The sequence below is a fragment of the Ctenopharyngodon idella genome, chromosome 8 (assembly GCF_019924925.1).
Source record: "Ctenopharyngodon idella isolate HZGC_01 chromosome 8, HZGC01, whole genome shotgun sequence".
Taxonomy (NCBI): Eukaryota; Metazoa; Chordata; class Actinopteri; order Cypriniformes; family Xenocyprididae; genus Ctenopharyngodon; species Ctenopharyngodon idella.
In genome coordinates this window covers 7,570,013-7,595,584 of record NC_067227.1, presented here as the reverse complement: position 1 = coordinate 7,595,584, position 25,572 = coordinate 7,570,013, and the positions used below count along the sequence as shown (strand labels likewise).

The window sequence follows — 25,572 nt, the reverse complement described above, 5'->3', positions numbered from 1 at the left end:
GTTTTTAAAAATTAAAGGGTACGACTAATAAAGTTAGTGTCTCCTGAAATAAAGAATCAATTCTGAATTGCTGAAACAAGTTGTCAGCAATTCCAGTCTCACTTCCTGTTACATACCTATGTAACAATGTAACAAATTTGCATAATTCCAGCCTATGTTCATCATTGGCTGCCCATGAACAATGTCTACTTTGACCCGCCCTCAAACACAGTAGTTGTAGCTGAGGCCTAGAAGAGTTTGGTTTGTGTTGTTGAAATGTCGAGAAGACGCTGTTTTCAGTGCTGCGAATCCACTTTGCATGCATTTCAAATGATGACGATCCATGCTGGAATTGATGGACCATTTGACCAATCAGAGCAGAGCAGGATCTCAGAAAGGAGGGATTTAGAGAGACTGAATCTTCGAATTAACTGTTTTCAGACTCTTTAAGAGATTAGGTGATGTGCAATATATATAATGAGAAAATGTAAGCATTTTTTGACCTTGCATGTAAATCTATTGTATGAGACCTGCGAAACAAAATTGGAAACCTTAAAAAAGCATAAAAGGGCACTTTAAATAAAAACCTAGCTTGATTCTTTCTTTCTGAATGAATGAATATATCATACCGTGGAGGACAGGAGGGGAAGCAGCTGTGTCCGAGCAGAAGCAGGCCTGATTTACAGGTTACACAGTCATTACTGTGATGTCCATGGCATGACGCACAGCTCTCGTGGCACTGAATGCACTCTTGCTTTTCCTCATCTGCATAGTAACCACCCGGACAAATGGACACACACGTTTGATCTGATGAATGACCAAAATAATATGTAAAACATATTACATTGAGCATGTATAATGTATAACATTGCATTTCCTTAAGTATTATTCAATGCAGCCCTTCAGACATCTGGTATTTTGAATTTGTAAGTGACAGCATTTGTGAAGCTCATTATTCATTTCAAACTAATTTCACATTTCAGATTAGTTTTTGTTATTTATTTTCTGTTATTTAGATTTTAACATTAATGGTGTAATAATTTTAGAGATGTTTAATTTCATAGTCTGTGTTACACATTGGAACATTGGAAAATGAAATCTGGTGGGTAAGTCAGTTCTTACTGAGCAGGAAGTGTTTGGAGTTGCAGCTGAGGCACTGCTCTTTGCCTGCGCCCGAACAGCGGAGACAGCTCTTGTGACACGGCTGGCACTGGCCGTCTTTACCCATGAATGTGCTCAGAGAGCAGTCACTGAAGAACTGACAGTGCCCTGTTAACATCTATCCTCATGTCAGCTCTGCAGGTGAGGCAAGAGGATGGGTGAGGACCTGAGCACGTCAGGCAGGACTTGTCACAGCCTAAAAAACACACATATCTGGTGTCAGCAAACAGTTATGGTGTGACTATCATGATAGCACGATAGGTTGAATGTTACCAATACATGTACAGGTGACATTACACACACTCACCCACTCACTCATGCACGGACAGACTCACTCATCCACTCAATCACTCACCCACGGACTCACTCACTCATGCATGCACTTACAGACCCACTCACTCCCACACACGCGCTTACCCACTCCCTCACTCACACACTCACACACCCATGCACGGACTCACTCATTCACCCACTAACTCACTCACTCACTCACTCACTAATCCACTCACTCACCCACCCACCCACCCACAGACCCACTCACGCACGAATTCACTCACCCACCCACCCACCCACAGACCCACTCACGCACGAATTCACTCACCCACTCACTAACCCACCCACTCATGCACCCACTCACCCAAACTCACGCATACACTCACTCCCTCACCCACTCACGGATTCACGCACCCACCCACTCCCTCACGCACTCCCTCACGCACTCCCTCACTCCCTCACGCACTCCCTCACGCACTCCCTCACTCACTCACCCAACCAGCCACCCACCCACACACGAATTCTACTCACAGATTCACGCACCCACCCACTCACTCCCGTGCTCATTCACTCCCTCACTCACCCACGCACAGATTCACTTACACACTTACCCACTCACTCCCTCAGGCACTCACTCACTCAAACTCACGAAAGCACGGACTCACTCACCCACTCACTCACCTACTCATGCACGGATTCACGCACCCACTCACACACACACTCACTCACTCACCCATGGACTCACTTACCCACGCACGCACTGTTTCTCATAACCATAGAAACCTTTCTTACACACACACACATATATATATATATATATATATATATATATATACACACATATATATACACATATATATATATTATATATATACATACATATACACATATACACATATATATATATATATATATATATATATATATATATATACACAGCAGACCAACTTCATCTAGTCAAGATCAACTGTTCACAAGTTGATAAAGAGTCAAAATATGATAACAACAATGACATTTTATTTAGACGAGGTATAAGATCACTTCAAAACTGGTTCCACAGCATGGTACAGTGGCTAATGCACCTCCTTCCTGTCCAACACTATCTTGTCAATTTCAGGTAGTAAACCCATAAATAAATATTATACCTCGGCACTCTGCTCCATCAAGGTATGTTTCTGATGGGCAGCGGAACACGCACTTTCCATTGTAATGTGTAAGTCCAAAAGGCCCACAGGAGGTGCAGTCATCTTCATCAGGTCCGTCACATGTTGCACAATCACCGTGACAAGACATACACTGCCTCTGCTCTATATTTGTAAAGTACCCCTTGGGACAGTCAACATTACATTGATCCTTATGCAGGAAGTAGTACTCTTCACACTCTGAAAAGTGTGAGAAAAATAAAGAATCAAGTTTGAGAGAGGTAGTGCCAAAAAGAGAAGAAAAAGGAACTTCTAGAATATATAGTCTCTTATGCTCACACCAAGTGCATTTATTGGATCAATAATACAGTAAAACAGTAATAGTCTAAAATATTATTACAATTTAAAATAACTGCTTTCTATTTTAATATATAAAAAAAAAAAAAATTAATTCCTGTGATGGCATGCTGAATTTTCAGCATCATTACACCAGTCTTCAGTGTCACATGATCCTCTGAAAATTAGAAATTATTCTAATATGCTGAGTTGATGCTCAAGAAACATTTCTTATTATTAGCTTAATATTTTTGTGAAAATCGTATACTTTTTTTTTTTTTTTCAGGATACTTCAGGAAAGTTCAAAAGAACAGCATTTATTTGAAACAGAAATCTTTACTTTCACTTTTGATCAATTTAATGCATCCTTGCTGAATATTAATTTCTTTAAAAAAAAAAAAAATTACTGACCCCAGACTTTTTCAAACAGTAGTGTACACTACCATTCAAAAGGTTTGGGGTCTATTGAAAGCGTAAGTTCAGCCAAAAATAAAATTTCTGTTATTAATTACACACCCTAATGTCGTTCCACACCTGTAAGACCTTCGTTCATCTTCGGAACACAAATTAAGATATTTTTGTTTAAATCCAAGGGTTTCTAAACCACACATAGGCAGCAACATCATTGCACTATTCAAGGCCCAGAAAAATGGTAAAGACATCATTAAAATAGTCAACGTTAATTTTATGAAGAGATGAGAATCCTTTCTGTGTGCAAAAATAAAACAAAATAAATGACTTTATTCAACAATTTCTTCTCTTCCCTGTCATTCTCCTACGCAGTTGACGTTGTACACACAGTGCAGTGCTTCCGGATTCTACGTCAGAATGCCAGGGAAGAGAAGTAATTGTTGAAAAAAGTTATTTTTGTTTTGTTTTTGAAGCACAAAAAGTATTCTCATAGCTTCATAACATTAAGGTTACACTGCAGCCACTTGGACTATTTTAACAATGTCTTTACTACCTTTTCTGGGTCTTGAAAAGTGCAATAATGTTGCTGCCTATGTGTGGTTCAGATACTTCTCGGATTTCATCAAAAATATCTTAATTTGTGTTCTGAAGATGAACGAAGGTCTTAGGGGTGTGGAACGACATGAGGGTGAGTAATTAGTGACAGAAACTTCATTTTTGGGTGAGCTTTTACAAATAATCTTGGAAAGGCAGTCTACACTGTTAAAATGGTTTACACAAAAATATTAAGCAGCACAGCTATTTTTTAACATTAATAATAGTAATAAATGTTTCATGAGCAGAAAATCAGCATATTCGAATGATTCCTGAAGGATCATGTGACACTGAAGCTGGACAACTGTAAACGCTACAGTTTAGTGGTTATTATTATAAAATAAAAAAATGTCAATCTGTGATGAATAATGTTAAGAACCTCACCACTGCATTTGTCCGTGTGGTCACACTCGGTACAACCGTTTGGACAGAGCTCACATACTCCACCCTTTACAAAGTGCCTGGAAGGGCAGTGACGCACACAGGTGTTTTTGAAACGCAGGTAGTCTTTCTCACAGCTCAGACAATAATTGGCTTCCCCCTCACACGAAGCACATCCCGTGGCACAGCTGTGACACCTATCGGCCTCTGGGTAACCTCTGCAAGAATGCCACAGTCATTATATGACCAGTGATTGAAAAAGTCTGATAATGTGTGGCTGTGTTCCAGTTCATATACTTCAACATACACCTCGCTGGTCATGGGAACATACTGTATGGTACTGTACATACTTTTGAATATAAAGTAAGACGCTGCACAGGTATTATAGTACTAGAGAATAAAATTGAGTCTTGATTCGCAGAACCATCTGTCAAGTACTGTTAGCTAAATGTATTTAAAACTCATCCTTACATAACTTTTAGAAAATGAAACAACACAAAACATGAGAAAGGAAAGGAAAAGATAAAAGTAAAAATAAATGTCATTCAATTAATAAAAAAATATATTTCTTTACAATTAACAAGGTTGAAATTTTTAAATAAAATAAAAATAAATAAATAAAAACATTTTATCTGAATAAAATAAAATCTAAAATAAAATCAAACTTTTCTTGACAACTAAAAAGGTTAAACGACTTAAAATAATATAAAAAAAATAAAATAAAATTACTATTTTAGGATTACTATGATTTGCAATGTACTTGCATACTATTCATGATGGAAAAGTGTAAACTGGGTGTGCATGAGAGCATGTGTGTGAATAAGAACCATTTTTTGAGTTTTGAAAGAACACTTTTCACCTTTTACATTCAGGGACACATTTGCCATCCTGCAGATAGAGTGGACCAAAGGCATTTTTGCATTTCAAACATTGATGGGCGTCCTGACACATCAAACAGCCTGCTGAACAATCTTCGCAGCGCCCACTCGTCTGGTTCCCATGAGTCTCAAGTGGACAAATGGACACGCACATCTGGCTGTTGGTAAGGAACATGCCTATAGAGACAGACAAACACCCATGTAGATGACATAGAGATTACTAGCTTATCCATAATGTTCACTCAAAAATGAAAAAATTGTCATTATCTACTCTCACTCACGTCGTTCATCTTCAAAACACAAATGATGATATATTTTTAATGAAATCTGAGGGATTTCTGTCCCTCCATTGACAGTCTACGCAACTACCAATTTATTACTTAAAGTTCATAAAGAGATCATAAAACTAATCCATATGAATCGAGACTAAATATTCTGAAGAGACTGGATTGCTTTATATGATGAACAGATGGAATTTAGGCTTTTATTCACATATAAACATTGATCAGCGAATTTAAAGAAGATCAACCATACTTGCTTGATGTGAGAACAAACCTCATTGGTTCTTGCAGAAGCTCAAACGTGCTGCGTAACACGAGAACGAACCTCACTGGTTACTGCACACGTCAAGCAAATATGCTTGAGTTTCTGTTTACAATATCTAAATGTCTGCATTAACGAATGTTTATATGTGAATATAAATATAAAATTCAATCTGTTCATCATATAAAGTGATCATGTCTCTTCAGAAAACTTAGACTAAACCACTCAATTCATATGGATTAGTTTTATGATCTCTTTATGAACTTTTTGAAGCGTCAAAGCAGTAGTTGCGCGGACTGTCAATGGAGGGACAGAAATCCCCTATTATGTTATTATGTTATACAACACGAACCAGCTACAGTGTTTGAGGGCGGGTCAAAGTAGGAATTGTTCGCGGGCAGCCAATGAAGACCATAGGCGGGCATTAGGCAAATGTGTTACTTTGTGATGTGTGGCCATCACAGAAGTTAAATTCGAATTCCTAACGACTCGTTTGGGCTGTTCAGAGTCGATTCTTTCTTTTGAGAGACAATAACTTTATTTATCTTGCACTTTCGGCTTCACAACTTTCAGATCGTTTACATTCACAGACTAGGGGGTTTTGAAGATGAACGAAAGTCTTATGGGTTTGGAACGACATGAGGGTGAGTAAACGATGACAGAATTTTCATTTTTGGGTGAACTAACCCTTTTTTTGTAATTGACTTGATTGTTACTTGAATATGTTGTCTATTTTGGTAATACTGTATTGTGTTCTATTTAACTATATTTTGATGTTTAGAAATCAGGTGATCATGTCACAAGATATAAATTCATCATATTATAAAAGAGCATTTACTTCCCACACCCTGATAAATGCTTGTTAGTCACAATGAATCAGTGTGCAGTATTTGTAATTGATTTTAAATCATTCAAGTAAACAAATGCTTTTTAGATTTCTTAACCCTGAATGCTTTGGCTTTAAATGTTTTTTTTTTTTTTTTTTTTTTTTCATGGAATAAATTATCTCTTATCCAAATAGCACCATTTTTATCAACTTGTGGTAATTCTTGTTTCTCTCACCTTTCTCACAGGAATCACACTGCTCTTTGTCATCCCCTGAACACGTCCTACAGGTGGAATGACACTGCTCACACTCACCCTGACCTGCACACAAAAATACATTGTTTATAAAATAAATTAAAATACATAAAGACTCGTCCTTATTTTAAAGGATTTGTAATAACTTTAAAATTAATATAAGTAAGCAATAAGGTACTCGAGGCTGTGCTGTATCGTGAATAAGTCACGACTGAAGGCTGTTGTTAGGCATGACGCGAAGCGGAGTTAGATGGCGGCAAAGACTGTCTTTATGAGTGTGTCAGTCGGTAGCGAAGACTTTTACATTGAAAAGACTGAATTGTTGTGAACACGGAACAAGACGCTACTGACAAATGCTGTTCTGTTGACTAGCGCTGTCAGTCACGGGAAAACCCCTTAACTGTTAAAAGGACAGGATAATACATCGGACATTTAAACAGATTTTTTTATTATGAACATAGGACTGACCTGAAGGAAAATGCTAAATCTGAATGCAGGTAATAAACACACTCACTCGATCTTTTTCCTCACAATACTCTTCTACATAATACAGTAAGCTTCAATGAACAATATCAATTAAGAACATACAGTTTACGTTGCTAAGAGTGGTTGCTAAGGGTGTTGTGTAGTGATACACAGAACTGTTGGGTGAAGCGGTCATAGCTGTGTTTTATCGTGAATAAAACACAGCTATTGACCAATCAGAATCAAGGACAGGAACTAACCGTTTTATAATATAATATAATACACTCGTATGTTTAATTTTATTAAAATAATGAATACTTCAAATTATTTTCAGAATATATTGCTTTAATACCATTTAAGAATTTTCCGTCAGGACACTTGATCTTGCTCTTGCTGACGCATTGGCCCTTCTCCAGAAACATGTCATCTTCACAGGAATCACAGTCGTCAAATTCCGGACCACCACACGTCCGACACATGTGGTGACACGGCTCGCACTCCTGTTTCTCATCACCATAGAAACCCTCCTTACATGATTTTACGCACATGCCATCTGCAGGTAGACAGAATTTCAGTAAATAGACAAGTATTTGGGCAGGTGAAGGCTTATCCCTCTGGTGCTGTTTGGTAATTTTTGTCTAAAAAATTCTACTTTTTTTTTTTATTTTTTTTTACTTCATTGGAATGGTACGAAACTTGGTAAAAGTTTTGGCACTTGATATGTGAACACACACACACGCACACAAATCATGGACATGATTCAAATAGTTAAATGGTCCGGAAAAAAATATGACCGCATTGGAACCAAATGGGAAGCGAATTTCATCTAGTGGAAATGTTTGGTACTGCGCCCAACAAAATCTTACTGAAAAGCTCATTTTTTGAGATATCAACCTCAAATTTAGAACACAACTTGTTTAGATTTATGGCTTTGCTCCAAAGCATTCAAGATTTATGAAAAACAAGATATTGCGTGCCTTCATTTTGGACCGCCACGCGAGCAGCACCAGAGGCTTAAATGGTTTCACCATTGATCTAAAGTGTAGATGCAAATTGCTGTTATTAACAATAAAAACTAAAACAAACTCAATGACAACTAAAACTATTTCATTAACTGAAATAAAAATAAAAACTAACATACCATGACATTTAATGCAGTTAAACATTTATAAATGATACCTGCTTGTTCATTAACTTTGGCAGCCAAAAACTAAACTAAAAAAAAGGAAATTAGAAAAAAAAAAAAAAATTAAAAAAAAAAAAAAAACTAAAACAACTAAAAAATAGAAAGGATACAAAATAAAACAAAATAACAAAAAGTGAGATTGGAAAAGAAAACAAAAACAAAACAATGTAGTCAAAATACTTTTTTTGCAAAGTGCTATTATCTTTAAAATATCCCTTTAAAGGACAGCAGAGAAAATAACGTCTGGTAAGTACATCAAAAATGTATACTGCTGCCCAGAGGCTCTTTCAAACGCACATCGCACACATACAGTACAGACATGTAACCTGAATACCCATACAGGCTGGCAATGCATGTGAAAAACATCTAACCTGACAGGAAGAAGCCTTCCTCGCACAGGTAACATTCAGAGGCATCACAGGTCAGGCAGTCATCATCACATCGAGCACACTTCATGGACAACTTGTCCTCAAACGTCCTCTCAGGGCAGGTTTTGTGACAGCTCGATCTCAACCTGCAGAAATACACGATCTCTTACCCTTTAAATATTAACACACCGATTAAATACTCATGAAGTCAAAAAGTAAGAGACAAACTTACTCGTAATAATCCGGTAAACAAGACATGCAATGCTCTGGATTCACTGAGGGAAAAGTCATACTGTTAATTAATACACTCTTCATGAAAACAGGAATTATTTCATAGACAGCGATTAGTGAAATGACTAGGTGATTTAAGAGCTTTGACTGGAAATGCAATTTGAAAATTTTTTTTTTACGTAATACCGTGACATGTTCATTGTTTTATTAATTTATACAAAACAACTACTTAAGTTTCCTTGGTTTGACTTTGTATCAAAGTGTTAGCCCCGGGTAAACTGAGCAATACAACCGTTTAGGAGGAGTGCCAAAACATTGTTTATCTAACAACAGTGATGGTATGAGCGATTAATTACCGTTTCAAGCTTCAAACATATCTTTTTTAGTGCTTCTCGATCGAATACACTATTATTTTTGAAATGCTACATTGACCAGCAGAGGGAGACAGATCGTGGCTCAACGATGAACGGTATTTTACTAAACATAGCTACTCCCAGTGTGGGGTTTTTGTTTTTCTAGCGTCAGGTGGTATTCCACATCTTTTTATATATATATTATATATATTTTATATATATATATATATATATATATATTATTTATTTATTTTATTTTTTTGAAAGAAAGATGTTAAGTATCTTTCCTACCTTATCGTTTTATCCAATTTAAATGAGCCGAAAAGCTGTGGGCTGATGTTAGACTCTTATCTATGTCTTTACCACTTTGATCTTCTGACACACTGACTTGCTATGTCTCACAACCTGGTGAGCAGACTACCTAGACAGTATTTTTGTACAATTCTGAGTTACGATGCCAAAAAAAAAAAAAAAAATGCTGCCTTGAAGTGTAACCTATGCAGGATGCACATTGAGACACAGACCAGACAAACTCATAAGTTTGAGAATTACAAAAGATGAAAAGAGATACAGGAAGCTTTGAGACAGACGCAACCCCTATCATTTGTGCACTACACACGCATCTAGTAAAAAGTGACCGGTGCATCTACAGCAAAAGAGGTCCAAATATCTGAGACCCCTTGTGAAAATGCTTCTATTTTGTATTATTTTCTAATTTAGAAAACATATATTTTATTAAATAAAAAAAGTTTGCATTTGTGTTTTTGTTGAGTATCATATTTGACACATCAGGCTTTTATGGCTCATAGAGTATGATTTAGTGAGAATATGTAGATCATTCATTTTTTAAGAGCAAAGTTTGTACACACATCCATCCAAATAATAATATACTGACCAACGAGACAATGCTGACAGCCCTCCTCACAGGTTACACAGTCTTCATGATCTAGATCGGTTACTTCACCTATACAAGAAAAAGCATTACACCAGAAGTCAGCACTTCATATTCAGAAGTAGTGTTGAGAATATGGAAAAAGAAAATGCATGATACAGATGTACATAAAAAACAGATAATATGTCTGTATTAACGTGTATAAAAAGAGAGTGAAAGAGTGTGTGCGAGTTTAAAAAGCCGACCGAGACTGTGTGTGTGTGCGCACAGTGTAGTGTGTGGTAGCCCTGGAGGCCATAGCGCAGAACCCGTTTATACATGTCTGCCACTAATGATAAGAATTTCTGTTCCCCCACTCTCTCATTTCTGGTGCTATTTCAGTCTGACTTCTGCAGACAAGCTCTTCCCTCATGCTCGGCACATCATTGACTGTGATAAAAATTTGTGAAGAAGATTAGATAAACAGCAGTGGGTGTCGTGAGAAGTCAAACAACATCCAGCGAGTTAGATGTACAGATATACTGTATGTAGAATAAAGTGATCTAGCACAGCATACAAAATGAGAGATAAAAACTTCTGTCTAGTGGGGTGAATCAAACAAAAACATGTCCTGGTCACATTGTACAGCAAAATCAAAAGAAGAAAAAAAAAAAAACATTTTCTTAAGAAACTAAAGTCTATTTTTAGAGCCGTTAAATTTTTTTGTGACCTTATTTTCATGATAATTAAGTATCAATCAGCATATTAGAATGATTTTTGAAGGATTATGTGACACTGAAGACTGGAGTAATGGCTGCTGAAAATGCAGCTTCACAGGAATAAATTCCATTTAAAATAAAGCATATATATTATATATATATATAAAAAATATGATTTTTTTTTTACTGTATTTCTGATCAAATAAATTCAATTTTGGTGAGCATAAGAGACTTCTTTTGAAAACATTAAAAATAAAAATCTTACCAACCCCAAACTTTTCAACAGTAGTGTAGCAATTGTAGCAATTTACTTTGTATGTCATTATTTTTCACATTACAGTAAGGAGAATGATATCTTCTTTGCATTAAGGAAATGAAAATTAGACATTTTGATATTACAAATGAAATTCACTTGCATTACAGTAATGAGAATGAGATATTGTTTGCATTACAGTAATGAGGCATTCGTTCACATAGATTCGAATGAGAATGAGATTCATTACGGTAATGAGAACTTCGGTAATGAGAGGGTGATTATCTTAACTGTCAAAGATAATGTTACAATTCAAAATATTCTAATGGCTTTAGAAGTAGACACAACTTTCTTTAACCAAAATAGAATTGTGTTTCCTTCTTGAAAAGAAGGGTCATTTCTTTACAGGTTTTGCAAGACTGAAGGAACTTTATAATGAAAAATGCTGGCAAAAAAGCAAACAAAAACATTTGGTTTTTTACACTGGGCCTACAGTTCATCCAGTAATTAGATTTTCTGAAGAATTTTAATAATATTTAAATAATAAACACCCTCACATACCAAAATGAAGTTACAAGAACCTTGATAATCACAAGAAATGAAACAATGGAAAGTCAAGCAAGCCACTGGGAATATTCTAGAACAGTTATGATGCAACTGACCCACTCCACACTCCAGTTTGGCACACATCCCGTCTTTGGGGTAGTAGGAGGGGGTGCAGTGGAGACAGTGGCCTGTGGAAGTACAAACGGTACAATTTGGAGGGCAGGGATCACATGTTCCCTTCGGGGAATGGAAATAGCCCCCTGGACAGCTTACACGACACTGCTCTTCAAAGAGGTAACGCTCCACTCCAAACTTATCTGTGTGGAAACAGAAACAGAATAGAAAAATGTTAAGAGCTTGTATTTGTCTTTGCTATGCGAGGCGGTCATGACTCAGTTTACCTTTGCTACAGCGGGTACATTTGTCAGGCCCCTCATCTGAACATTCGAGGCATGTGTGGTGGCAAAGATGACACTGTCCATCCCTCTCGTACTTCCCAGGATCACAGCCGAGCACACATTGCCCATTATCAAACAACCTGCTAAAGAATAAAAACCACACACTGTACATTCCATCTCACTACAGCTTTATTCAACTGTGGTGCTGTAAAAAACAAGTAACTTGTTCACGCCTCACCTAGTGGCCGAGCAGCTGATGCAGTCTTTACTCTCAGGTCCAGTGCACTTGTAGCAGGTTGAGTCACACAGACTACATGTATCATGTTTGCTTAAGTACTGTCCTGAAAATAAAATACAGATAGCACGTAAACCCATAAACTTTTATTTAGCAGCTGCTCCATCATTTGCTGGTGAATAATCCACATTTAAAATGATGTTTGTTATATTATAATATTAGTATATTTATTTATGTAGCATCAGAAATAACTTGGTATTTTTCCTGAATGTAAAATTAGACACAGAAAAATACAAATAAACCATCAAGCAAACAAACAAAAACAAGCAAGCAAGCAAAAACACAAATGACAAATAAACAAAACCAAGTGAAAAATAAACAAAGAAAATAAACAAAACCAAACGAAAAAGAAAACAAAAAGAAACAAGCACACTAAACAGAAAAATACAAATAAACAAGCAAGCAAACAAACAAACAAAATCAAATGAAAATAAATAAACTAAAATAAAAAACAAGCACAAAACCGAATGATAAATAAAATAAACAACCAAAACCAAATAAACAAAACCAGATGATAAATAAACAAAATTAACAAAACCAAATGACAAAAACCACCAGCAAAACGACAAACAAAACAAACAAGCAAACAAAAACAAATGACAAATAAACACATACTTACATATATACAAAAAGGGATGAAAAATCAAAGTGCTTACCTGTTCTGAGCTTTACCACTAATGAAAAAGACTTCTGGTTGATGGATTGACCAGCTGACAATTTTGATTTCAATCCATTCAAAGGCCATGCATAAGCAGGTTTCATAAATCAGAACACTCTCAAAGAAAGCACGAAAGCTCATGCAGAATGCACAAATACAATCAGCAGGCCTTAGAAAAGAAGAACTGAAATCTGAATATTTAGAAAAAGGTGATTTTGTGAGTTGCAATAAATGACCACATAAAAAGATCTTGCACATACATAGTTGAATCGCTTGAACTAAACCCAATATCTTTGTTAGTATAAACAAAAATCTTTTTCAGAAATCCATCTAATCCAAAAACACTAATTACAAATAAAATTAATAATAAAGACGATAATAATAAAGATGAGAACTCTCAGTCAAGTCAAAGGCAACAGATCAATCTTACAAAAAAAGTAATGCAACTTTATAACACTCTAGGTGCCAGAATGGATACAAAACTATCCTAAAGTGATGCCATGGGACTGTGAAGAAAGCTAAAGACATTGAGCTAACCTTTAACCCCAGGCCAAGCAATGTATTTGTGAGATATCCTTTAGAGAGAGGCGGACATGTATGGCTGACTGACCCTCCTGATGACCTCAGCTTACGCTCTGATACACTCTATTCATTCAATTCTGACAGTCCTGAAGTAAAACTTCATGACCCTACATGACCGTAATTGAGTTGTCAATCACTGGGCTTAAAGAAATATCGGTCCAAAGCCAATGTCATCCCTGAGTTAAACAAGTTCTCTCACTCAAACTGCTTATATTACACTGCAAAAATGCTTCAGAATCACTTTGATTTTCGACACAGGATTCTAGAATTTGAAACAGCTATAGCACCAATAGTAATGGGTTTATCATGTTATTCACCACACAAAAGTGACAACAGTTGTGTGGGAGCTGCAAATATTTTAAAAATGTTCCTTCTAAAGGAAACGGCCACAGGTCAAAACAAGGGGCTGTGAATATATTGTCTCTTTTAAAGTCATTGTGACTCATTTTAGTCAATTTCTCTCGGTCAAATGGCGAATTGTTCTCTTCGAAACAAAAAGAGCCTTTTGTGAGGAAACAAGGAGAAGTCGAATCATTCTCACACTAGTTCACCACATGAATTTAACTCGAAACAATATTTCCTGAAGTAAACAAGTAGTTTAACAACACTAGATTTTTCTGATGAAAAATGTGAGCGGTGCTTGTCAGTGTAAAACTCGACACCAAGTCAAAAGTCTCAATGACATTCTGAACTCTATATATGGCTCGGGTCACTATGCAAGTCTATGGATTTTTTCGCCCATTTACTGCCAAATGAAAATTTTCAGTCAGATTGTCCCTCTGGTGCTCCTTGCGTGGCGGCCAAAATTTTTATTTTAGTGAAATGAATGTACTATATTTTAGTTTGATTATGATTTTATTTAATATTTTGTATTTTTAGGAGATTTTATGGTACAAAATTATATTTATGCAGTAGACCAGAGTATACACCCAAAAATCTTCAACTTAAACTGTCACAAATCTTGAATGCTTTGGAGCACAGACTTAAGATTGGTCTCTTTTTAAAGACGATAAAAAAAAGTGAACTTGAAGTTAAAGAAGTTTAAGTGTATTGTTAGGAAAATGCACAAAAATCCTTTGCAATTTTTCAATGAAATATATATTTTTTCAAAACATTACTCTAAAACTGCAAGAAAATCAAAGCTATAAATCTAAACAAGTTGTGTTCCAAATTTGCGGTTGATATCTCAAAAAATGAGCTTTCAGTAATATTTTTTTGGGCGCAGTACCAAACGTTTCCACTAGATGAATTTTGTTCCCCAATGCGGTCATTTTTGACTGCGAGGGTTACAAGTGTGACTATTTTTGTTTATTTTTTTCCGGACCATGTCCATGATTTTTTTTTTTCCTTTACCAAGTTTCGTACTATTCCAATGAAGCAAAAAAAAGATAACTTTTTCAGTCAAAAATTATCGAAGAGCACCAGCAGTAATTTGAGCAAGTATATCATTTAAATGAGCAAACAAAAGTAGTCTCATTTCATCTCTCTGAGTCTTGTTTTTATTTTAAATTTCATTAATAAAAAGATCAGTAAACCATTCGTTTTGTCCAGTCTTCTCTACATGATAAAACATTTTTTTTTTTCTTGGCCCTGACTACAAATACATCTTCATCTAGACTAACTGTTCATGGCAGTTGGCTAAAAACAGAAATATAAAATAATTTTAGAAAACTCATCATCCGTTTCCCCCCTTATTTCAATTGAACGTGGGTGCAAAATATATTTTAAGGTTAATAATGATAAAAATACATATATACATTAAGAAAAAAACGTTGCCAGAACAGAGTAAATGTAACACATTTGAACATAGACTGATTCTCTATATAACATTAGTTATGTAACGTTGCATGTATCGAGTTCGCAAAAAAACGTACAACCATACTACAACTTTTTTTTTTTTGCGTCATGAATACACAATTAGCATGAAGTGGCTGGACAATGCCATCCACAAAACACAACTCATTTGAACTATGACCATTTATAAATCTTTTTCATAAATAAAAGGCTAAGTCATCTTAAACCACATCATTCATAAATAAAAGACACAGAAATCCCCTTAACATTGAGCAAAAGTGGATTGGTCAAACATGTCCTTAATGAATGTAGAAGTCTAATTTGTGTTGTGTAGTACTATTAGTATAACTAAACATTTCACCTCGTTTCTGACCTTTATTAAAATGTAATACACTCCCCCTCAAGTATTTTCTTTTCTTTTCCCAGGATACTGCAAAATTGACATACAGTAAATATGGCCAGTATGATAAAAAATAAAAATCTAAACTAAAAATCTATTTGAATTCACAAATATTTGTTGGACCCAACGAATCCAAGACACAAATGTGAATTCAAAAAGCTTTCTCTAACAACTCCATTATGTCAATAGCACCAGTTATGTGAATAAAAGACTTATTACTCTCATAAAGACATGAAATAATGAACTATTTTAGGTGGCCATTTCAAAGTTGATTAAAATGGAGCAATTTAACTTTTCATTTGCATGATGCACCAATAAAATATAAATATTTTCACGGAGAAAGCGTCTGAAACAAACACTGCGGTGCACGGCCCAACACATAAAACCACTGTAACACTTCACGGATTTAATTCATTTTGTCAGGCTGTTGACCCTGATCTACCTGGACACACATTGTAAAGTTCCTTATTCATTTCACATGAATTATTCAGGATTAATATTGTGGAGCCGCTTCATGAAATGGCACGATACAAAAATGCATGTATAGGGATTTATTTAATTTTATTAAAGGTATATCACGAATGGCCTGGTAAGATAAAATTAATTAAAAGTGTTTCAAACCTCATTTCAGCTATCACCACTGAAACCTGTACTTCAGCCCAGTCAATGATTCTTCATGGCTACACTAACACCAGGTGTGGTTACGTTTAGGTTTCCCGAAACCTATTTTTCCACTTATGAAACGATAATGAAACGCGCACACACACACGCACACAGACACGCACACAAAAACAGATAAGAGATCTGAGCCTGAGGTGAAGAATTTCTGAACAGTGAGACCACCTGACATGAAGGCATTCATCTCATCTCAACGTTTTTCTTTGACTAAATGGCAGGTCGTTAGTGTTAGTAGAATACTCATTGCTTCAGGAAGTACTTATTATTGTATCTTGCACCTCCAGAGGCAGCTATTGATTTTACTGCAGTCATGAAGGTCAGCGGATGAACCTGTGCTATGGTTTATGTCGTCCCTTTGCTCACAGAGGTCTTGCTGAAACTTGTAGAGGTTCTCTGAGTGCGCTTTATTCAGAATATGCACAAACTGGCTTTGATCACTGTTGTCATAATGCGTGAAACTTGTGGAAAAATAAAGAACCACCGCTTCAACGCTTAGCATGTCACTCCAAATTCTTCTCTGGACCCAAAATGAAGAAAAAGGTACAAAAATTTGGCATCCATGCTTTGGTCACAAAATACTGACATGTATGATTTGCTGTTTATTACTGATCCCAGTCGCACCACCCTGACAGCTTCTGTCGACACACACACACGCACACATGCACACATACACACAGACACACAGAGATAAAGGTAGGTTTGTTGTAGTTCTGGCATCGAGAAACCTCACAATGTAGTCCCATATTCGAGGTTCCCGACTGGAATATAAATTAGCGGAACGTGAGCGGCAAGTGGGGCCGGAAAAGTTCCTTCAGCCCTTTAGAGAACATGTTCTACAGCACAGCTGCTGTAGAACCTTCCTCTGGCACAGATTGTTCTTTTTCACTAGCACACAGAAACTTCCCTCGGCCCACGATTCTTCATTTGCTTTCCAGAGAGCAGGAAGAGGAGAGAGGAGCAGAAAGACAGCAGGCGAATGGGCAGCGGAGAGGAAATGATGCAGATCGTATTAAGGCGACAGATGACAGGCAAATGTCGTTTTGTTGGGTTTATTTTTTTTTAGAATCCAGTTGATTGTTCGACGGAGGAGGATATCCAGGTGTGATTGGAATCCAGGATGAAAAGATTTGAAGGAAAGATCATCGGGAAGAAAAGGAGAACACACATTTAGAAAGTGATCAAAAAGTCATTTTTACAGTGTCACAGGTTGACAGAGTAACTTTATTTTCCTTTGCTAGAAAAAGCACAAATTATGGTCCACTGTAAAAATGTAGCCCATATTGAACTCAAGGTTCCCAAAATGCACTTGGGTCATCAAGAATACTTTGAGAATAAATTGGCCTGAAATATTGGGCACATCTCATGAAACTGGACATATTTCACCTCAAAATTTAGAATAAGGAATGTTAAAAATTATATTTTTGCATTAAATTTACCTTATAACAATTTTAAATTTATAATTTGGTAATTTATATGAATACATTTTTAAATTTATTAATTTTTATATTGTAAAGTATTTATGCATAATGATTTTTGTTGTACTGCAAATATGCATTAAAATAAATCATTACAAAACTGAGAATAAATATTGAGGAAATAACTACTTTTCAAAAGTTTCGGGTCAGTAAGATTTTTTTGAAAGAAATTAAATACTTTATGCATTCAGCAAAGATGCATTATATTGTTCAAATATGACAGTAAACATTTTTACATTAAAAATATATATTTCCAAAATATATGCTTTTCAATATGCTTTTCAATATTCTATTCATAAAAGAATCTTAAACAACTATATATAAAAATATTAGGAATCACAACTATTTTCAAAACTGCTAATAATAAGAAACGTTTCTTGAGCAGCAAATCAGTATATTAGAATGATTTCTGAAGGATCATGTGACACTGAAGACTGGAGTGAAAATTCAGCTTTGCCATCACAGGAATAAATTACATTTTCAAATATATTCAAATACTAAAAAGTTATTTTAAATTGTAATATTTCACAATATTACTTTTTTTAAACAATTTTATTATTGTAAAAAAAAAAAAAGATATTTTTATTATTGTAAAAACAACAACAAACCGAATAAATCCAGCCTTGGTAAGCATAACTTTTTTGAAAAACATTTTTAAAAATCATACTGTAAAACATCCACGTGCACAGTAATAAGAATTTGGAGCTAAATTTCCCCACCCTCAAAATATGTTTGCAAAATATAATTTTCTTTTTATTTTGGGGTGAAATGTGACCTGGACATGTCTTTCCAAAAAGGCAATATCAGAAAAACAAAATCAACAAACCATGATTTATCCCCATGCAAAAGCTAAAATATTTTGTTGCACAAAAGATTCAGATCAAAATCTAGAGGACAGAAAACACAAAATGAAGAGGCTAGCCAAAATCTACAGTACTCACCATCTTTGCAGATGGTGCTGACGACACACACACCATTTTCCAGATTATAGCCGTTGACGCAGGTGCTGCAGTTCCTCTCCCCCGGCCCTGCACAAGCGTAGCAGGTAGGATCACACCTGAAAGCACAATCACAGCCGTGATGCGTCAAACGCATCATTACCGCTTTAAATGTAAACACTTTCTCATATATCATATTCAGCAGTGAAATACTGACTTTTGACAGGACTTTTGGACATCTCCGTTGTCTGTCGTTTGTTCCGCCAAGTAATATCCCACGCTGCAGCTGGAGACGCAACGCCACTCCTCAAAGTAATAGCCCGGAGCGCACTCATTACACGCTTCCATGCCAGTTCCTGTGAACACAGAATACCATTATGTTCCCCAAAAAGCAGATTGCAAATATTTTGGAATACACTTTGGAATGTTAGAAATTTGAAAGGGTTTCCTCTGAGAATGCTTGGAAAGTCATTTGGAAATAGTGTATTGTTACAAAAATTCGAACAATTTGTGAGGAAACAAATCTTGAAAGGCACATATCATTAGGGATGGAAGATAATCCCATTTCTGCCACATAAGAAAAAAAAAAAATCATGCTTTGGGAAACCATAATTATGACAAATTTAACACTGACATTATGGTTGTCAAACATACCAGCACTTAAAAAAAAAAAAAAAAAAAAAAAAAAAAAAAGGTACATTCGGTACCAGGTATATTCGGTACCAAGCTTTCAAACGCTCTTATTCATGTTTGTCTGAGCTCTCTCTGAGCGTCAAAGGTTTCTATTTACAGCGCGTTTTTACAAGTGTCATATCTGTTGAGCGTGTGAACGCAATGGCCTGCTAGTCGGTAAGTTAGTCAGAATCCGCTTACCAATGAAAACATACAAGGTTTTGTTTTGTCTAACAAGAGCCGCACGCTTACGAATCTTTTCATTATATGATGTAAATAAGAGATTCATTGTACAATTAAGACAGCTTTTTTCTAGTATAATAGGAGTGTAGCATTCAGGGAGCTTGCGCTTTAGAGATTGACAGCCTTAGTGATTATAAAGGGAGGTTCTTCTCTTGCTTTCCGTTTAATACCCATTCACAATCTGAATACAAGTTTAGGTTTTAATGCTGCTAAATACACTGCAAAAATAAAAAGTAAAAAATTATGACTTTTTAATCACATAATTTCAATTTATGTCAATTTTTACTTGACAATTCTCATAATCTTGACTCAATTATGACTGTCAATTTTTCATTTATCTCATAAGCATGACTTCGTATCATAATTTTGACTTTTTGTTTCATAATTATGATTTGCCAAAGCATGATATTTTTTTCTTATGTAGGAAAAATGGGCTTCCATAAAAGGGAGTCGACTCTAAAGGTCCATTAAGACTTAAAGATAATTTGAAGCGTGATAAGCATCATAAGTGTACACGTGTATATACACACTGTTGTTAAAATCTGGTGCAGAATCAGAGCTAACAACAGTAATTGTGCTGGATGAACTATATTCAGAAGCTAAGCACTGGTTGTTCTGCAAAGCCTTAGTAATTAACTGCAATTTCTGGACACTGTTGAGAACAGCACAGACGCAATGGTCTCAGAAGGCACTTCATAGTCTTGTTAAGTCTAGAACTTCAAAATGACCTCATAATGTGCATCATTTTTTGTGCCTATGATGATTATAGCCTCTCGTCAATTTTGGATGCAAAATTGCTAACCAAAAGGGACATATAATATGCATTTCAAAAAAATATAATAGTCAATCAATGTTCTCTCCAACTGTATATGGAAAACAAAACCTACTGGAAAGTTATATTTTATAAATTGCTTTTAAGTGAAAGGCTTTAATCAAATCCTACTGTAAACTTAAATGAAAAAAGTTCTTTAAATAAATATACAGTGTTTACCTGCACAGGTGGCACAAGTCGAGTGGCACCTTTCACATGCCCGTCGGTGCCCATTATAATAGGTGCCAGGTTCACAGCTCAGCTGGCATTTATTCCCCTGTAGGCTAGCAGGAAAAGACAGACAGAAGCAAAGAAAGAGAGAGAGACAGAAAGAAAGAGAATTACTCAAAGGGATTCAATGCTGAGGCTGAGCCACAAACTTTTCTTAAAATTCACATCATTGTATAAAATTTATAGAGGGAGTAAACTAGTGTTTTTAGGTGATGTGAGCCTCCATAGGGGGCGCTAGAGCATATCAGGGGAGAAGGATAGTTAATTTACAAGTAAAAATAATAAAAATAAATAATATAAACTAAAAATATAAATAATATATAAACTAAATATAATGTTAATGAAAATGAATATTATTATATAATATTGTCATAATAATAATTAAAACTGATCACATTTTTATTTAATTAACTCCCTATCATTTCTATTTAAGAACCAGGATTTCCAAGGTCCTGGAAAACCTGGATATATGCAGAAATTTTGTGTGAAGTGTGATTTCTAGACCTGGAAAACAAGATCTAAAATATTTTATTTGGTAGAAATGGCAATTTGTGAATAAAATAAATAAATAAATACAAAACTGTAAATCACAAATGACTAGAGAAGACATGCACATATTTATGTAAATAAACCCTGAATAACATTCAGCTGGAATTTATTATTTAATTTATTTTTTCAAATTATTTATACATTTTATTGAATTATTTATATAAAAAAAAAAAAAAAAAAAAAAAAAAAAAAAAATCACTTATTATGGAATTTTCCTGTGGGTAACTCAATCACTTGAGCTTTTAACTTAATCACACTAAATGAACATAATTGACAACCCAAGTTTAATTGACAGACAAATGCGTCAAATTATTTTAACGCGTTAAGGATTTTTAATTAATCGCATGTGTTAACGCATAAAATTACGGAAGCATGTGAAATTGCATCATAACGTACTGTACGTCACGCAGTTAGATGATCTTAAAAGTCCATGCTGATTATATCAGAGATGGCAGAGAGAATTATTTATTCCAGTGTCTGTTTCGCTTTTAAAAACACGAACTCTCTGTCATTTTCTGCCATTGTATCTGAAGAGGGCGAGCCCTCCCGCATTGCTGTTCCTGTCTGAACGGAACGTCGAAACATCCCACCGCTGTAAGGCCAGATTATATGATATCTATGTTCCTCGGCTGGATAAAGCAAACCAGCTTCTTGCTATTAAAGTTTTGATGGATGAGGATTGCAATCAAAGTAAAAACGATTGCGGTGACGTACAGAAGTCCTGTTCAGTATCGCAACTTGACTTGTCTAAAATGTAAACAATGCACTATACACTGTGAATACTGAAACGTTTTTGTTTTTTGCTGTGATTTTTTTATGGGTGCTTTGGTGTAGCCTACATTAATGTATGAATTATATGAAATCATATCATTTGGTTCTTTAGTGTCCTTTTTTGGAAAGACATCTAAATTTACCTTGAAAAATGCTGAAAAATACAGTTTTGTGAAAATCACACTTCAACCAGATAAAAATTATTATTATCTTAATTATGTCAGATAACACTTAAACAAAACATGGTCAGGTCAAAGTGTCTGAATAATTTTTGGTTCCAAATTTATCATCAATTTTACTGGTAGTCTACTGAATAAAGAATTTTTGGGTAAATAAATAAACCATAGTGTCCTGCACCCACTAGTAAAAATATATCAAAAATATCAAAAATGTCTGAATAATTTTTGGTTTGACATACATATATACATATATATTTATTATACAGTTTGAGCCTGATCTTGACATTGTCATCCTGGAATATGGTCATGATGCGTCTTCCTACATGGTTGTTTAAGAAATTAAAAGCTACACACTCCATCAATTAGGGTTAGAAGTACTGGTGACAAACATATAACATGGTACAAACATAATAATCACTGCAATAATGTTCCAATCATAGACTCTTAAGCATTTGCCAATTTAAGTGAATAGCTTCGAAGCAGTGTTTTGAAATCGGCCATCACTAGATATTGTTGAAAAGTCGTAATTTTGTTTTTTTGGGGCACAGAAAGTATTCTCTTCGCTTTATAATATTAAAGTTGAACCACTGTACTCACATGAACTGTTTTAAATATGTTTTTAGTACCTTTCTGGGCATCTAAAAGTGTTAATTATCTTGCTGGCAATAGAGGCCTCACTGAGCCTAATACCTAGACTAATAAAGTTTTCCCAAAAAATGAATGACTTGCCATATGAATAATTACAAAGACTGTAATTGCAACCTTAAACTGAGAGAAACTGGGGGCAGAAAAATTCATCTCATCTGCACTCTAGCTCTGCAATCCTGTTTCATACCTACTATAGTCTAAACATGTCTGAAAAGATCAACAACGACGGATTAAAGTCCAAACGAGTGGGTGAAAAACCTTTATGTATATTCAGAGAATATTTCAAAACCATTCACTGAACAGCTGCTGCGTATTACGCCAGTTTGTGTGCCATGACCCGTTTTTCTTTTCTCTCTCTATTTTTCCACCTCTCTCTCTCTCTTTATCTAACGTCAGAGTAGAGTAGGAAAAGCCCAAGTAAAATCGCTCACTAGAGACAGTATTTCAACATACATCTGAACTCAAGAGCCTGACAACGTGTAACAGGATGTTTCCAGTGATAATTTAGCGTCTAGCCAGCGCGGCCTTACCTTAACAGCTCTCAACGTAGATCTAGGAAAATATCAGTAATAATGGGAGTCCAAGATTCCGACTGTATTTCAGTCCAAATCTTGGCCAAAGAAAGAAAACCCTACAAGGTGGAATAATGTATGTGCAACAGGCTGAATGTGGGGAATTACCTGAGACCAGTTCGGCATTCTGTGCAGATGTTCGCCGAGGTGCATTTCTTGCAGTTCTCGCTGCATTTCCTACACATGGTGGATTCTGCAGGAGAACAGTCACAACAAGGTCTCAAATTCAACAATTCATCTTCAGCCAATCAGCATGTACCGTAAGGTTTTCTGGAGTGAGATGATGTGTGAATGGACTTGCCAAGGTCCAGATAGAAGCCGTCAGGACAGGAGCTGACGCAGTTGTTGGCTCCCTCCACCAGGTACAGACCTGGACGGCAGGTGGAACACTGATCACTGCGGCTGCCAACACAAGACTCACAGAGCGGAGAGCACTTCTTACAACGCTTCTTATCGTCCCGGAAAAACCCAGACGGACACTCTGGTACACACGTCCTAAAAGACAGACAGACGGAGGTGGAAAGAGAAAGGGAGAGAGACAGACACAGACAGGAAGAGCCACATGAGACCAGAAAAATCAACATCTGGCAGTCGTGAGGAAAGACTTTCACCAGGAAACAAAGGCAAAAGTCAGGGTCTGAGAAAGCCATCAGCTCCAGATGTGAGCACGGCTTGTGGAACTTGGGATGCCCGGGAAAACAAAATCTATAAATGTAATCAAGACACGTGCACACACACATAGATAGATCTGAGATGTTAGCAGGGACACGCAGATGCACAGCTGTTGTCAGCATGTGCTTTGGTGTTTTTATAGGAGTTAATTAATCTTTTGACTCCAAGTTAAAATATTTTCAGTAATAAAAGGAATATTTTCAGTAAAACAACCTTTCAGGAAACATGTTAAAAACACTCAATTCTTTAGCAACTTTAATTATGTTATGCAATGCACATGCTTCATATTGTGGTCTTGTATTTCACACCAAAGTTACTTCAGTTTTATATAATAAAAAAGCAGCGTCGCTAACAGAAAAATCAATTTGCCAAGTGGGTCAATGACAATCAAGAGTGTACAAGAGAAAAGGAAAAACCTAGTTCAAAACACACGTGCCAAGTTCTTAGAAATGTGCTTCATGTCTGAAATAGTGTATAGAAATGTGATGTCTGTTTCATACACTAGCGTTCAAAAGTTTGAGGGGTAGGATTCTCGTATGCTCAGCAAGGCTGCATTTATTTGATGAAAAATACACCAAAACCAGTAATATTGTAAAATATCATTACAATTTCAACTGTTTTCTATTTTAATATAGTTTAAAATGTAATTTATTCCAGTGATGCTGAATTTTCAGCAGCTATTACTCCCATTAGTCTACAGCATCACGTGATTCAGAAATAATTCTAATATGCTGATTTGCTGCTCAAGAAACATTATCAATGTTGATAACAGTTTGTGCTGCTTAATATTTTTGTGGAAGCTATAATACATTTTTTAGAAATGAACAAAGGAATTCAAAAGAACAGCATTTATTTGAATATATATATGCTGCAACATTAAAAAAGTGACTGACCCTCAACTTTTGAGTGGTAATGATTTAAAAACCAATTATATTTTCACAAATTTAAAAATCTCTAAAAAGGTCTCAATACATCAATCATGTAAATAAATGTTAAGTAAATATATTAATTTTTACCCCAAAATAATAATTTTTTACAAATATCATGAATTATTAATTCATAAATATCAAGTTCAACCAGAACTAATCTTGCCATGTCATAAGATCAAATTCCTGTTTTTTTTTTATTTGTTTTTTATGCATATGTCTGCACATTGGTTATACCATATGGGAAGCATTTTTAGGGCCCGAGCACCAATGGTGCGAGGACCCTCTTGGAATTGCTCCATTTATTAAT

General features: G+C 35.5%; 1 protein-coding gene across 4 annotated transcripts in view; it reads right to left on the bottom strand.

Moving 5' to 3' along the window:
* Nucleotides 1-617: 617 nt before the first annotated feature.
* Nucleotides 618-25,572, bottom strand: part of pcsk5b (proprotein convertase subtilisin/kexin type 5b) — a 56,407-nt gene continuing 31,452 nt past the window's right edge. Inside the window, exons 16-33 of one of the 4 annotated variants that reach the window (XM_051902099.1) lie at nt 23,966-24,159; nt 23,773-23,857; nt 20,895-20,998; nt 19,206-19,344; nt 18,992-19,107; nt 12,407-12,509; nt 12,172-12,311; nt 11,887-12,087; nt 10,277-10,345; nt 9,030-9,072; nt 8,801-8,943; nt 7,596-7,796; nt 6,761-6,844; nt 5,137-5,332; nt 4,281-4,495; nt 2,559-2,795; nt 1,102-1,336; nt 618-786 (exon numbers count right to left, since the gene is read on the bottom strand). In XM_051902099.1, coding sequence (XP_051758059.1) covers nt 1,227-1,336; nt 2,559-2,795; nt 4,281-4,495; nt 5,137-5,332; nt 6,761-6,844; nt 7,596-7,796; nt 8,801-8,943; nt 9,030-9,072; nt 10,277-10,345; nt 11,887-12,087; nt 12,172-12,311; nt 12,407-12,509; nt 18,992-19,107; nt 19,206-19,344; nt 20,895-20,998; nt 23,773-23,857; nt 23,966-24,159 — 2,380 coding nt within the window. In that variant the 3' untranslated portion in view covers nt 618-786; nt 1,102-1,226. Of the gene's footprint in view, nt 787-1,101; nt 1,337-2,558; nt 2,796-4,280; nt 4,496-5,136; nt 5,333-6,760; nt 6,845-7,595; nt 7,797-8,800; nt 8,944-9,029; nt 9,073-10,276; nt 10,346-11,886; nt 12,088-12,171; nt 12,312-12,406; nt 12,510-15,179; nt 17,503-18,991; nt 19,108-19,205; nt 19,345-20,894; nt 20,999-23,772; nt 23,858-23,965; nt 24,160-25,572 lie in introns of those variants that run through there. The other 3 variants (XM_051902100.1, XM_051902103.1, XM_051902102.1) reach the window with 3 other exon arrangements.